This window comes from Netta rufina, assembly GCF_964035555.1.
Source record: "Netta rufina genome assembly, chromosome: 19".
Classification (NCBI taxonomy): Eukaryota; Metazoa; Chordata; class Aves; order Anseriformes; family Anatidae; genus Netta; species Netta rufina.
Window position 1 is genome coordinate 9,510,971 of NC_140143.1, and position 13,574 is coordinate 9,524,544.

The following is a 13,574-nucleotide window of genomic DNA, read 5'->3' on the forward strand; positions in this document are numbered from 1 at the left end:
TGAAGATGCCAAACTGAGCCACGCTGGGAAGCGTGGAAGAGAAACGTGCTGCCGGGGAATTCAGGGGGCCACTTGGTAAGGTGGAAGCAAGCACAGGAGCGAGGTCCTGCAGAACTCGGGATCCTCTGGATCCTCGGGATCACGCCGTGTGCTCGGAGCCAGAAGAATGACCTTGCCCCAGCTCGAGCCACATCCTCTCCAGCACCGTCCCCTCTCAATCCTGCACCAGCGAGCCCAGCACGAGCACCCCAGTACCACCAGCTGTCCCTAGGGAGAGGCAGTGCCGTGCAGCCCCCCCGGCTGGCTGCTCCCCCACCCCAGGCAGGGCCATTTGTTGGAGCAGGCGCCGTGCTGCTGACACATCTGCGGCAGGGCCATCCGTCACCGCTGCCTGTCGGTGTGACAGAGCTTTTTTTTTTTTGTCGGAGTGGAGAATCAATATGCCAGGAAATAATGATAATGAATCGCCCTTCCCCAACGCGTGCCACTCGCTTCCCTTCGCGCACATCAGCCGGCACGATGGATCCCGAGAGGAGGGCATCGCCCCGATCCCACTGCCCCTTCTCTTTGAAAGGATTGAAGGGGAGGAAGGAGCTCACTCCTCGTCACAGCCTTGGTCTTGAACCTTCATCGGGCTGAAAACAGGAGACCGCTCTTGAAGAGGATGGTATTAAACAGACCCCATTTAGTTTAACAGCAGGCAGCTTTCAGGAGAGGAGGAGTAAAAAAGCAAGAGCACCTGCTCTGTATACACCCAGCACAGCCTCTGTGAAGACAGAGGCACCTTCCACGTCCCTAATTAAGACCTGTGCTGCCCACCCTGCAGCCGATGCCTTTCCACGATGCCGTTCCCCCAGCTCAGTGCCAGCCGCCTGCCTGCAGTGCTTTGGGCAGGCGTAAGAGCCCACGGGAGCCCTGGAAGTGCCAAGCATTAGGGATGCTGTGGCATTTCCAGTATCCGAGTACAGCCGGAGCTCACCACGCTGGCGGAACAGAGGATCTGAAATTCAGATGCCGATTCTTAAAAGCCAGTTACCCCACGTCTCCTGCAGAAGCCCTATCCTGCCACTTGCTGATGACCTGCAGCTCTTGGAGAAACCCGGAGCGCCAACTGATAAATTTCTGCAGCCTTCAGAGGAGGTTTCTACACAAAATGATGGTGAAGAGATAAGAGGGGAACCGGATTTGCTCCCTCTGATGTGGGAGCTGGAGTAGTTAAGGATCAGACTTGGCACCGAGCCTAAAGCAGTCTCTGGGAAGATGAAGGATTTATGAGAGCAGAGACCGGGGGGAAACACGATGGATCTCTTCGTTGAAGACAGCAACTCCCTTGGGAAACGTCAGAAGGAGAAGAGGAAGGAAATGCCTTTCCAGAAGAAAGGTACGAGCAAAAGTTGGGGGACATGAGTGTGGCTCCTTCCTCTGCCGGGCAGCGGGGACCTGCAGGGGTAACTTCACCTCCCTGCTGCAAAGCCTGAGGCGCAGCCCAGGTGGCAGGGGAGTGCTGCTCACACAGCAGGGGACACACAGCCACACGTGGGATGTGTGAAGAACCCAGAAGTGTGATGCAGCTTACCCCAAACCCAAGAAAAAGGTGCTCTGAGAAGTGGAAGCAGTGGGTCTCCGGCACCTCCGGACCCTGCCACCTCACCGGGCTGTGCCGGCTCCTGCTGCAACCACCTCGGGTGCTGCTGCTGCTGCTGCCCTGGTCTTGGGCCAGGAAGAACTCATTTTGTAAAGGAATAAAACCTTTAGACATCACCTCGCTGCTTTATCTTGGTCCTCCGGGGTAGCATTTGCTAGGCTCTGAGGTTACCAGGCAGCCCCCCAGGTACCAGCAGCTGCTGGGGGCCCCGTGGAGCTGCCCCCGGCCCCAGACACCTGCACGCCAGCAGCCGTGCACAGGGAGAAAAAAAACTGCTCTGCACTCCGGCGTTTATCACGGATGCTTTATCTCAACATATGGGAAGGGAAGAGCAGCCAAGGCGTTTGTTTGCTTCTGGTGGAAAATTACCCGCGTTGTTTATTGTCCTCTCTCCTCTGGTCACCTCCGGCAGCAGCACCATAAAGCCGCGGAATTTGGGGTTGTTGTGAGCTCTGCTCCTGGCTTGGCCTTACTGTTAGCTTTGACAGCTGCTTCTTCCCACGTGACAAGTTACTTTTTTTATGAGAAAGGAGTATTGCACACTTGGGTGTCACCATGAACCCGAGTTGGGGTCTGGCATGCTTTGGAAGGCACTGGGGGCACAGCACCCGTGTCCCACGAACTCCAGGTACTCCGCAGCCTCAGCCACACGCTCCCCATCTTGCCTCGAGCCTTACCCAGCACAATTCCTATCCTCCTGTCCCAACAGCACACCCTTTCACCTGCTGAACAGCAGAAAGCAGCTCTGTGTGCCACACACCCACCCTGAAATCACCTGGACCCTCACAGCACGGGGACGTAGGGCTAAATGCGTCCTGCAGCTCCCCTTCTCCAGCCCTCAGACCAGTCGGTTCGTCTCCTGCTGCCTGGATGAAGTGCTCTTTTCAGGAACGTCAGCTCCTCAGGCAGGATCTCAGCGGTCCCGTCCAGCACCGCCCGTCACTCTCCATCTGCATCTGAAGCCAAGGAGGCTCCTGCACTGCCATCAGCCCCGCTTCGCCCCGCTGCCCCCACAAATACCACTGAGATCAGCTCCTCAAGTGACAGCTCCGAGAGCGAGCATGACAGAAGCACTGCCTTTTAGCTACCTCTTCATAAATATATTCACTTCTTAGTGAATTATTTACCCTGGGCTCTGGCAGCAGCTTTCTCTGCTCCAAAAAGGATGCAAGAACACGAAGTTACTTGGGTGAAGGAGCTTGCCTGAATCCCTAAAACAACCGAACATGCAACAGCGCCCTGGCTCACAGTAACTCCCTCTTCCTTGTCCCTACCACACGCCCTGCTCTGGGAAAGGGGCAGAGCTGGGATGCTCCCTCCCCTGCCTGCTGCTCGGAGCAGCGAGGAGGCCACCCTGAGGGCTGCAGCCCCTGGTGGTAGGGAAGGAGCTACCAAAGAACTGAACAGACTGGGGGAGTCAGCAGCTTGCCTCCGGAGAGCCCTTTCCTGGTTTCTTCCCTAGGAGCCTTCAACCAAGCACCCTGGAAAGGAACAGGGGGTAGCGGGGGAATATTTAACACACCTGCTGGCTGTTCTTGTCCTTTGTCTCTCCACCTTACTGGCCAGAGGAAGGAGATTTAATTTCTGGGCATATAATCGTGAGATCATTACCTGGGCAGGGTTGGGAGCAATCTGTCTCTGGGGCTGCAGTTAGGAGAATGGATGTGGCACCATCCAGCTGTGCTACAGCGCAGGGAAGGAGCCTGCAGCCAGCAAACCCCGAAGCTTCTTCCTCCATAAAAGGGCTTTTTATTAAAATAAAATACTTCTGCTAACTACGATACGGCACCGAGAGCAGTCCATAAAGCAAACCTCCCACGTGGGAGCTGTCTGGGAGCATTTGCCACAGACTACTCAGTAACAGCAGCAATAAGCACGCCACCAATAACTCCGAAGCCAGCAGTCCCCACCTACAGAGCCGGGCATCCCAGGCTGTAACAGGCTGCAATTAATCGGGTTAGCTGCTTAACACACAATAGCCCAGTGTTTGCTGCTGAGCTCCGCCGAGCCCTGTCCCCTTTTGTTATCTGTCTTAATCCACGTCCTTTCCCATGCCACCGCCAGGCAGTTATTGTCTGGTCATAAAGAGCCAGGGCCGGGCCCCTCTGCTGCCAGAAGTGCATCGGCTTGGCTGGGTCACCGTCTCCAGCACAAATTTAAAGCCTTTAGGAAAAAGAGCCTGACGTCCAAACAAAATTGAAAATATTATTAATGGTTTAGCCTTCTGCAGGCAAACTCCTGCGCCAAGAATCCTGTACAGGACCTGAGGAAAACTCCACAACCACCACAGGACTTGGGCTACCAAGAGCTCTGCACTCCACAGGGCTGAGGTAGAAGGGAGCTGGCAGGAGGGAGGAAATTACAGTCTGGGGAAGGAATCCTCCCCGCCCCAAGGGGACGGCTCCCACTGCTGATGTGCTTACAGGGTCACTGTGTGCTCTTGGCAACATACCTCCAGAAGTGGGTGAGCCAACGAGGTTTTAGCCCCAGGTCAAATCCAGGCTTCACCTCAAGCACCTTTACCAGGATTTTAAACGAGTGATTTTTCCTGATTTTTCTCCACAGCTGACTGGGGCCAGGGTGCCTGTGCTCTGACCGCTGACACCTCCCCAGGCAGTTCAGGCACGAGCAGGAGCAGGCTGTCCAAGCAGGGCCAGCAGCTCTTGCCACTGGAAAAGGCACCATTCACACACCAGCCAACTCCAGGAAAAGCAAGATCTTTCAGCACGGGTAAGAGCAGCAACGTGAGCACCACGCTGAATTTCACCAGGGGCACTCACCCTGCAGCGAGCAGTCGGCTCTGCGGCCAGGTGTGTGAGCTGCTTCTCCAGGAGGCTGCCAACAGCTCCCTGCCCCAGGCCACCCGCAGCTGCAGATCCACCCTCGGTGCTCCTACGGTCCTGAGAGGAGAGCACTCACCGTGCAAGCCTTGTTGCTAGATGAGCTGGTCCTTACCTGGGATGAGCACTAGTCCCTCACCTGGAGTGAGGAACACCTCCAGACACGGGGCTCACCCCTGCTGCACCTCCACATCGTTCAGACCGGCCCCGTTTTTCCTCCCAGTTCAGGTCGTTTAAGACTCAATTTTTCAGGATTTTTTTTTTCCTGTCCACCAGGTGCGGACAGAGATGCCTGCAGGCTTTGCTAGCGGACGCGCCGCCTGCGACGAGCACGAGGAGCCCGGTGACATCTGATTAGTGCTCAGATCAGGGCAGAGAGGGGAAGCGGCTTCCAAAGGCAGCGCTGCCGCCGTCACAGCCACCAGCAGCAGTGACCTTCACACGCAGCGAGCTCTGCCTGCTGCCAGGAGCCAGCCTCAGCCGCTGCCAGCTCTGCCATGCAGCACCTGGGGCGCTGTGTCTGCACGGCAGGCAGTGCTGCTCTGAAATCTGGGGCGTTTTCATGGGGTCGGGGAAAAAAGTGCACGGCAGGACTCGTGGTAAGCACGTTACAGAGCCTTACCGGCCTCCCGGCTCTACCAGGCTTGGTTTTAAAAATCCTAATGCAGAGTCCAGGTTGGCTTCCCACCCGTACTGACCTGTGGGCTTGGGTGAGCTGAGCCAGCCCCTGCCCCTGGGGAAGTTTGCACCCAGCAGAACAAAAGCGAGGCCGGCAGCTCCGGCATTCATGCTGCTGATCTAAGACAGAACCACGTTCAGAGCCACGAGGCTAACCACAACCAAAGGAAGTCAAAGAAAAGGCAGACACCAGGACAGGAGTCCCCATCTGGCCACTGGCATCCAGGCAGGACAAGTTCAAGAGACCCCAAGGCACCAAACAACTCCGTTTTTTAGGATCTCAGCTCTAAGTGCCAACAGAAAGCTACACCTAACTCAACGCCCTGCTTTTGGAGGAGAAGGACAGCAGGTGACGTGAGGACATGGGAGAAGCCAGCTTGATAAATCTGAACAGTATGGGATCCATCCTTATCCCAGAACCTGCAGCAAGAGCTTTTCTGTTCCCTGCATCACATGGCTGCTTGATAAATCGTCCCTCCCAACAAACCTATCCCTCATCGCGTGCATACGGAATCTGTTGCTCTAAGTAGGCACCGAGGTGCTGTCAGGGTCATTAAATATCATTATCTGGGGCAGCTGTTCTCCAGCAGGCTGACGCAGGAATCAATCAGGCTAGAGCACGCGTTTCCCCTACACCTCTCCAACCAGTGCCTTTGTCCCTCTCCATCAAGGGAGGGAAGAGGCAGCTCTGCCTTTACACCAAGGCTCAGCAATCACCGAACCGAAGGCAGCTGGCTGCAGGGAAAGCAAAGGCAGGCCAGGCAGGTTGTCACAGGGACAGGGTGAGTGAGGTCTGACTGATGTCTTTACTGGGAAAGAGGAGGCTGAGTCATTGGAAGCAGGCCAGTGAGCTGAAGGGATTACACTTTAAAAAAATAAAATAAAAAACCTTCCTTTAATACCCCCTTAATGAGATAACCTCTCTCTGTGAAGGACATGGTGGGGGGGCTTTCAAACCTTTCATGTGCTCAGACAGCAACGTGGAAAAATGGGAGTTGAGGATTTTCACACCATCTGAGGTCAGCTTGCGTTAACTCAGCCGCTCAGCATCTGAGACTCGAGGGCTTAAGATCCAGCCTCATCTTCCTGGGTGATGGCTGCTTAACCCCATCTGAGGTGTTCTCTAGAACAGAGGCTCTCTGTTCCTCTGCAGCAACTGCCAGCCACCTCCAGACAGGATCACAGGCCTTTGATCTCCTGGAGAAGGGATATTATCTCCAGCTGAAGTCAGGTCAAACGTGTGTGTGGTGGGAAAATAGTCTGAGAGTCATCTTTTTGTCCTGTTCTAGGTCGGTGATGGGTATAAGCAAAGAGTTCTGTGCTCAAATGGTCTGGGCCCACGAATGAGGAGATTTTTAACCTGCCAAAATGCCACTGGTGCTGGAAAACTGCTAGCCCTGAATAGCAGTCACCCTGTGTAGGTTACACAACCCAAGACAAGTCTCAGTGTAAGCCTCTGTTGCACACTCCCAGCTCTCAGCCTTTTCAGTGCATGTACACACACAAGCCAGGTGTGAGGCAGCTGCACCTTTGGATGACACCAGCGCTGCAAGCACTGATGGCTCACCTCCTTTAAGAGAAATACCTGTCCTTCCAGAAGAGCTTAGCAGTAAGATTTTGGGAGAGCTCATGCTTCCCAAGGGCAACATATGTTAATTTAAGGGTTTTCAATGAGCACATTCTATCAAGACCCAGGGAAAACATGCAAACATGGTAAAAAGGACAGAAAGTCTCAGATGAAGACAACTTCATCTACCAGATTGTCTGATTGAGCATATTTTGTTTCAATCAGAAACTTTATCCTAAAACCACATTCCTTTTCTTCACCACGGATAGCAGGCCTGGCCAGTCCTCCTGAAAGAGGCTGTTTTTACAAGCACGCACTTACAAACACAAGTATCTTGCCAAAAAAAAATGCATCCGTGGCATGAGTCAGGTTCCATCTATGGCGAAGAGGTGGGGGCTTGCCAAGACTCACCTATCCATCTCATCAGAGACGTCATGATTTGAAGATACTTGGTCTTCTGCACGTTGAAGAAGGTAAAAGGACCCAGGAGTAGAGTGAACGCTGCCTGGAAGGACAACAAAAACACCCAGGTTAAAAAACAAGTTCTGCTAGGAAGACAAATTTATCAGTAAAGCAAAGCTTGCCTTGCAAGTTCACCTCCAGACATGTCTGTCAGAGCCGTCTTTGTTGCTTAATTTTACAGCTAGGTTGGCTGAGACACACCAGGGGTCAAGCAAGCTGCTCGGTATCAGAAGTTGCCTTGGGCAGGAGCAGAGCACAGGATCCTCTTGGCTCTCAGCCACTCGCTATCACTGCTCCAGCCTGGCTTTACTGACACGTTTCAGAACAGGCTCTCACAGCAGCTTTATGAAACATTAAGCACTAAACAGTAGCCTCTTTGTCCAGGTACGTGCTCAGTTTAGGCCCGGGCAGCAATAGCTGGGAGCAGTCTGCTCGCGTTAACACTGATGGCTGGCTTTGAGGCTGAACAGCGACGGAACCAGGGCTGCCCAGGACATTTTAATTCACACCGAGTTGCACGTTTTCGAGCTGGAAGCTCAGAACTTAACAGTTACACTGCTGACTTGGATGCTGGTCTCCTCGCTGCCCTCGTAGGTGTACGCTGAGAGAGCAGTGGGTCGCAGCCACCTAACCTGGGAACGCCGCAGCACCCGCCTGCTGCTCCTCTTCCAGCAGGGTTGCAAAATCTATCCACCAAAACAGAAAAAGCATTAAGGCTGCTGTTTCCTACGCGTTTCCTCTAGCTCTCTCGTGCAGCACAACACAAACCTGCTGTCAGCCCATGCCTGGAGCAGCAGTGCCCTGTGCAGCACCATCACACCTGGCTGGGGCACGGGGCAGCACGCAGAGCACCGCCTCATCCAGGCGGAGAAGAACTGCTGCAGGAAGACAACAGACCTCGATGGAGGTCTGAACGTGAACTGGGAGAAGATATTTGTGCCAGGGACACAAATTGGTGCTACCGAAGAGGTTTGCCTGCAGTCCACGGGGCAGCACAGGCTCTCAGCTGCCAGCGGTGGGGTAGCAATGCACCAGCAGGTCCACGAGCAGCACGGAAGCATCGAGGAGGCTGCAGAGCACGCCGTCAGGATTTGTTCAGAATCCCAACAGGATGTGAAAGACAAATACTCAACATTAATATTTACACGCTGCTCTTTTCCATGACTTCTTAAAGCAGTTCCCAAGAAAAGGTGTCACCAGAAGGGAAGAACTGAGACTCAAAAGGGCAGGCGGCAGAGCCTCCGGGTCTCTGTCGACCCCAGAGTCGGTGACAGAGCAGGAACCGAGCTATTTTAAGACAAGTACAACGCCAAGAAACCTTTTTTGAGACTGTTTCAGAATATCTGCAAGGCAAATTGGAAGTGCCTCACACTGCAAGTATTCTCAGACGACCAAAGTAAATCCAGCAAGGGGACCAGAGGAGAGAGCCCCTGGGTTTCACACGCTGCTCGGTCAAGACACTACGACCTCGGGGCCACCATTCACGCTAGATCTTGTGTTTTTTTTTTCTTTGCAAGCAGAAGAAACAAGAGAGAAAGCATACAGAGAATTCAGATTTGCAAAACAATTCAGGATGCTTGGAGGAAGTGCTGAAATGACACAGAATACAGCATCGCAGGCATAACTGACAAGACTACGAGCTAAAACAGCCTTAACAGTTAAGACACTTTCCGTTTTAACACAAGCAAATCAGCCAGTTACAAATGTTTTTTGTTCTTCCTCCTTTTGTTCCTTTCTTCTGGTCACCTTAACTCCCTCTCCTACCCTTTACAGACTGCCATTCAGTCCTAGGACAGGGCACAAACCTCAGAGGACTAAAACTTTAGCCTAAAGAGTAGGTCAAAGATCTAGAGAAACCAAAGTAGACACCAACTCTATTGCTGGAAATTATTCTGGAGTTTGACACTGATTTGTCTCAGCCCCCTCCCAAAACACAGGCACTGCTCAGCACAGCCTCCCTTCAGGTCCCGTTATTAGCTCCTGCAGCAGGGAGAGCTGAAACAAAGGAGACGGGGGAAGGATGGTGCTAATTAAGGAACAGGTGTCCTCTGCTAATTGGGATGCAACGGAACCAATTGGCAGAACAGCACCTCAAACCGTACCAAGGATTGACACGAGATCACTGAGCACCAAACAGCTGGCTCTGAAACCTGGATTCCTCTACATCACTGAAGAGCTGCTTTAGGGTGGATTTGGGGCTCTGCTGCCGAAGAGCACAAAAAGCAATGTCAGCTGCTGGAAGGACCTGGGGCTCCTGTACGTTCCTCCAACTGCTAACGAAGCACAAGGAACTCTTCTGGATTTTATACTCCATTTTCTGCGGGCAGTCTCAGCTTAAGGCATATCACACACCTCAATCCATCGAGCAACTCTTCCAATTCTGCAGGCTTTACTGAAGTCACGGTGCAGGGCAAGGGGTTTGTGGCTGAGCGGTCGGGATCCCCTCCTTTAAGGCAAGCAGCGCCTTCTGTGCCTAACAAGATCCTGGAAGCGGTCCAGAGAAACCAAGTGGGAAATGAATTCAAGTGCAATAGAAATATATTACCTCTTCCACTCGATGTCTGTTAGGGAACGGAGATGGGTATCCACAGATCGATACGAGCAATGCTCAGGCCTGGAGGGAGATGAGGTGGTGCTGCTCCGCAGAGATTTGTGCCAGCTGCTTTGAGGGAAGGAAGTCACAGCACACACTGAGCAGCTTGGGGGGAGATGGGCAGGGCAGGGGAGGATGTCAAACTGCAAGATTAACATCCCTGAGGGGTGAAACAGCTCTGCAGGATGCAGCACAGGTCAGGGACGAGGGCCAGCTCCTCAGCGACACCAGGACACGAGGGGTGAGGGCTCAGTCCCTGCATTAGGCCCGATCCCCTCAAACCTCAGGAGTGTCCCACAGCCAGGAAGGCTGCTTAAAAATCACACCCCAAAAATATGAGACCACAAGGCTCAGAACGAGGATGTCTAACTTCTCAGCCTCCCCGTGCCAGACACCTCAATGTTCCTCCTACCCACGGAGCTAATTAGTTTCATAGCCCTCCCCGAGGAGAACGCAAGCCCAAAGCAGCGCCTCAGACACACACCAACCCTTCCACCTGATGTTTTCCAAGCTCAAGCTTTCCCCAGAGGGGTATCATTCACAGAGTGCTTCATTACGTGTGCAGTTCAAACAGCCTGAAACCTCCACAGAAAACTGAAGTTGGCCCTGCCAGAAGTCGAGCTCTTAGAGATGAAAAAGCTCTCCCAACTTCTCCAGTTCACCTCTCGAGCTCGCTCAGGCAGCTAAGAGCTTATAATTCTCTTCCTGAACTTCAGCAAATTAACCTGAGGCAGAACAAGCACAGTCTGCATTGATTAAAGATTTCTCTTCTAGCAAGAAGAATCTTCCCTGGTAGGAAGCATCAGGCGTACGAGGATGATTCATTTCCAGCTTAAGCAGGGGAAGGGAATCCTCCCCTCAGCTAAGGAGCACCAGATCCATCAAACCCCGTTTCCATGCAGAGGATGGCAGAGAGAAGCCTTCCTGCCGTGTTTTTACGCGGTGACCTGGCTGCAAAGAGCAGCTCCCTGATCTCTGCCCACCCTTCCCCACCCAACGGGGAGGACCAGGCAAGCGGCAGATAAATGCAACAGGGGCACAAGAGCTGACTCCTCCTTATGCTGGAGGACAGGGGGGGAAAAACCCAGCGCGTTACTAACCAAAACCCACTTTTGCTTTTACTGACGTTTCCAGGCAGAAAAGTAAAAATGCAGAGCAGAAGAAGGAAGAGCAGCTTGTCACCCTGAGTTACACCCTGCCCGGCAGACCTGCTGGGTGCCCTGGGAGGCTCTGCAGACCCACTGCTGCCATGCCAGGAGCACACCGAGGGCTGGGAGCTGCTCTTCACCCACATCTCAGCTGCTGCCACCTTCCCAGCCTCCGTACCTGTCAGCCCTTCGCATTTCAGCACGAGCAGCAGGCTGGCACACTTGTGTCTTCTTGCCACGTGGGAAGCCGGCTGGGGTGTACTGTATTTTTATAAATATTTCTAAAAGTGCACATTATTAAAGCTCTTATGTTAAAGATTAAAGGTTATGTTGCTTATGTAACCTTATTTATTGGCTTATCTTGAAAAAGCAGGAGTAAGATCAAGCGTTAATAGGACATCTGGCTGCTGGAATCAGCTTAGTCCCGGCCAGGACCACCACCAAGGGAGCTCCCGGCCGCTAAGCGACAGCCAGCGAACACCAGCAGCCCTTCAGACTCCACAAATACGCCTTATGCCACAGCCAGAGGGCTGCACTGACTAAACAGCTTCTTTATTGACCTGAAGGGTGCATATATCACTCCCAACCAGCGCAGGTCAATAGCTTTCATCCGCTTCCCGGCGCGTGGCTTTTCCACCACGAGCCCGTGCCGCTCAGGAAGCACAATCAGCAGCCCCAGCCTGGCTGATTCACACACTAGCTGCAGCCCTCACGGCGTGACGGCCCGCGTACATCTGCGAGAGGATCAACTGACAGCCAGCTTCCTTCGTGACCGTCATCAGAGCTCGCTTGTTTTCTTGTTTTCAGGCTCATCTGTAGCAGCAGCATCTGCGCTCGGTGCTCTGAGCACTGCTTTTAAGAAAAGCAGCCGCCGCTTCCTGCTGATTCAGGACCTGGGCACTTCCAGGCAGGTCGGGTGTTTACCTGAGGGAAGCGTAACAACGAAGACTGAGTTGATCAAACCAAGCAAACACTGCCAGAGTAGAGTAAAACGTTTGAGATTTTTTGGATAAATGCAGCTGAGGGGCACGAGGCTGTCACACCACCACAAGGGAACAATCCCAGCTATCAGGCCATCAGTTTTAACACAGAGATAACGAGGCAAGCTTGACTGAACGAGCACCTCCTGGAGCAAGCTCCGATTCAGTGCTCAGACAAGGAAAGTCTCCTTGAGCGTGGCAGCAGAAAGCAGGCAGTGCATACACGCTGCCAGGGCAGCAGCTCCGACACCCCTCCTGCTCCTGCAAGGCCTCCCTGAGCTCAGAGCTGCTGCAAAACCCAGGCGAGTGCTGCGAGGGACAGGCAGAAAATACAGCAAACCAGCCCGAATATGTACAGGGAATACAAGGTGTCAGGAGAGCAAGATATCATGAGTGCCAGGGCCTGGCTGCTCTCCGTGTTAGCTAACCACGTTGGCTTCTCTCCTCTAGACTATGTCAAAAGGGACATCTGGGGGAAAAACACACCAAAACAAGGGATTTACCTGCACTGACACAGATTAGGGGTTTTTATCCCTAGGTGGAAGCCTGAACCAGACTGCTGCTTACCGGGGACAATCTGTTCCGTATGCACTGGTGTCACTACTCACGTCCTCGGGGAGTACTTTAGGGCTGACTTCGGACAAAAGCGTTAAGTTTGCACTGCCTTCCCCGCTCCTATTTGAAATGTTTGTCCGTGAAATAAAGGAAGCAGAGCTTGGAAACACTCGAGTTACTTCCAGCTTCTCCCACCAGCCCCGGGAGCTGCTTTGCTCCCAGCGCAGACTGCAGCGGCCGCAACCCTCCCAGCAGCACTCCGGCTGCTCCCACCTGGGCTCTGATTTCCTAAAATCCATCCGGGGGACAGGGTCTCGAGCAACGTGTCCCCTCTGCCATCTCTCCTCCCCTTTGCTGCCGTGACAGGGCCACGTTTCTCTTTGCATGAGCTCATATCTCCGGCTAAAGAGCCAGATGGCACATCGCTGAGGGCTGCCGTCCAAGCCTGCCTTGCTATGGCTTTACCCCTTGCAGCGGGCAGTACAAATATAAACACACGGAAAGGGGCTGACTGGTCAGGAAGGAGCTTTTCAGAGGGCTGAATAAATAAAAAGCTGAAGATGCACAGCCACTCAAAGCTGGAGGCAGGGCTGCGGCAGGGGCCGTGCTGATAGGCAGCAAGATATCGGCCGACCAGTGATTAGGGAGCTCTTAAAGTTGGCTGAAAACAGATTAAAAAAAGATAACCCGGCAACACAACACGGATTGCTCAAAAGTGAGGAGCCTCAGAAGCAGGAAGCAAGAGGGATTTTAACCTGCAGGTCCCCCACGGAGTAATCAAGTTGTGATGGAGGGAGGATGCAGCCACCAGCCATCCCCCAGGAGTTATTTATTGCATTTCTTGCTGAGGAAGGAGGGCAGGTCACAGGAGAGCAGCAGGCCCCTGCTGCCACAGCAGCTCTGGTAATGAACGTGCCACTCCCGGGACAGCTGGCAGCAGGTCACATAACCCACATGGAGCACGCATCCCCCAGAACGAAGGCTTCAGCTGCTGTCCTAACAGCTTTTGGCGTTGAAGCGAGTGGCATTTCGCCCCTAAAGTGCCCCTAAAGCTGGGTGCTGCCTCTCGTGGTCCCTGTGACAGCACCCTGAGCACCTCCAGAAAG

At 53.5% G+C, this 13,574-nt stretch overlaps 1 protein-coding gene across 4 annotated transcripts in view; it reads right to left on the bottom strand.

The window, feature by feature from the left end:
• The window catches only part of TMEM104 (transmembrane protein 104), a 41,855-nt gene that overhangs the window by 7,045 nt on the left and 21,236 nt on the right, over positions 1 to 13,574 (bottom strand). For all 4 annotated transcript variants that reach the window (XM_084298629.1, XM_084298627.1, XM_084298628.1 and 1 more), the window contains one exon: positions 7,142 to 7,235. In XM_084298629.1, the coding sequence (XP_084154755.1) occupies positions 7,142 to 7,235 (94 nt within the window). The remainder of the gene's footprint in view (positions 1 to 7,141; positions 7,236 to 13,574) is intronic.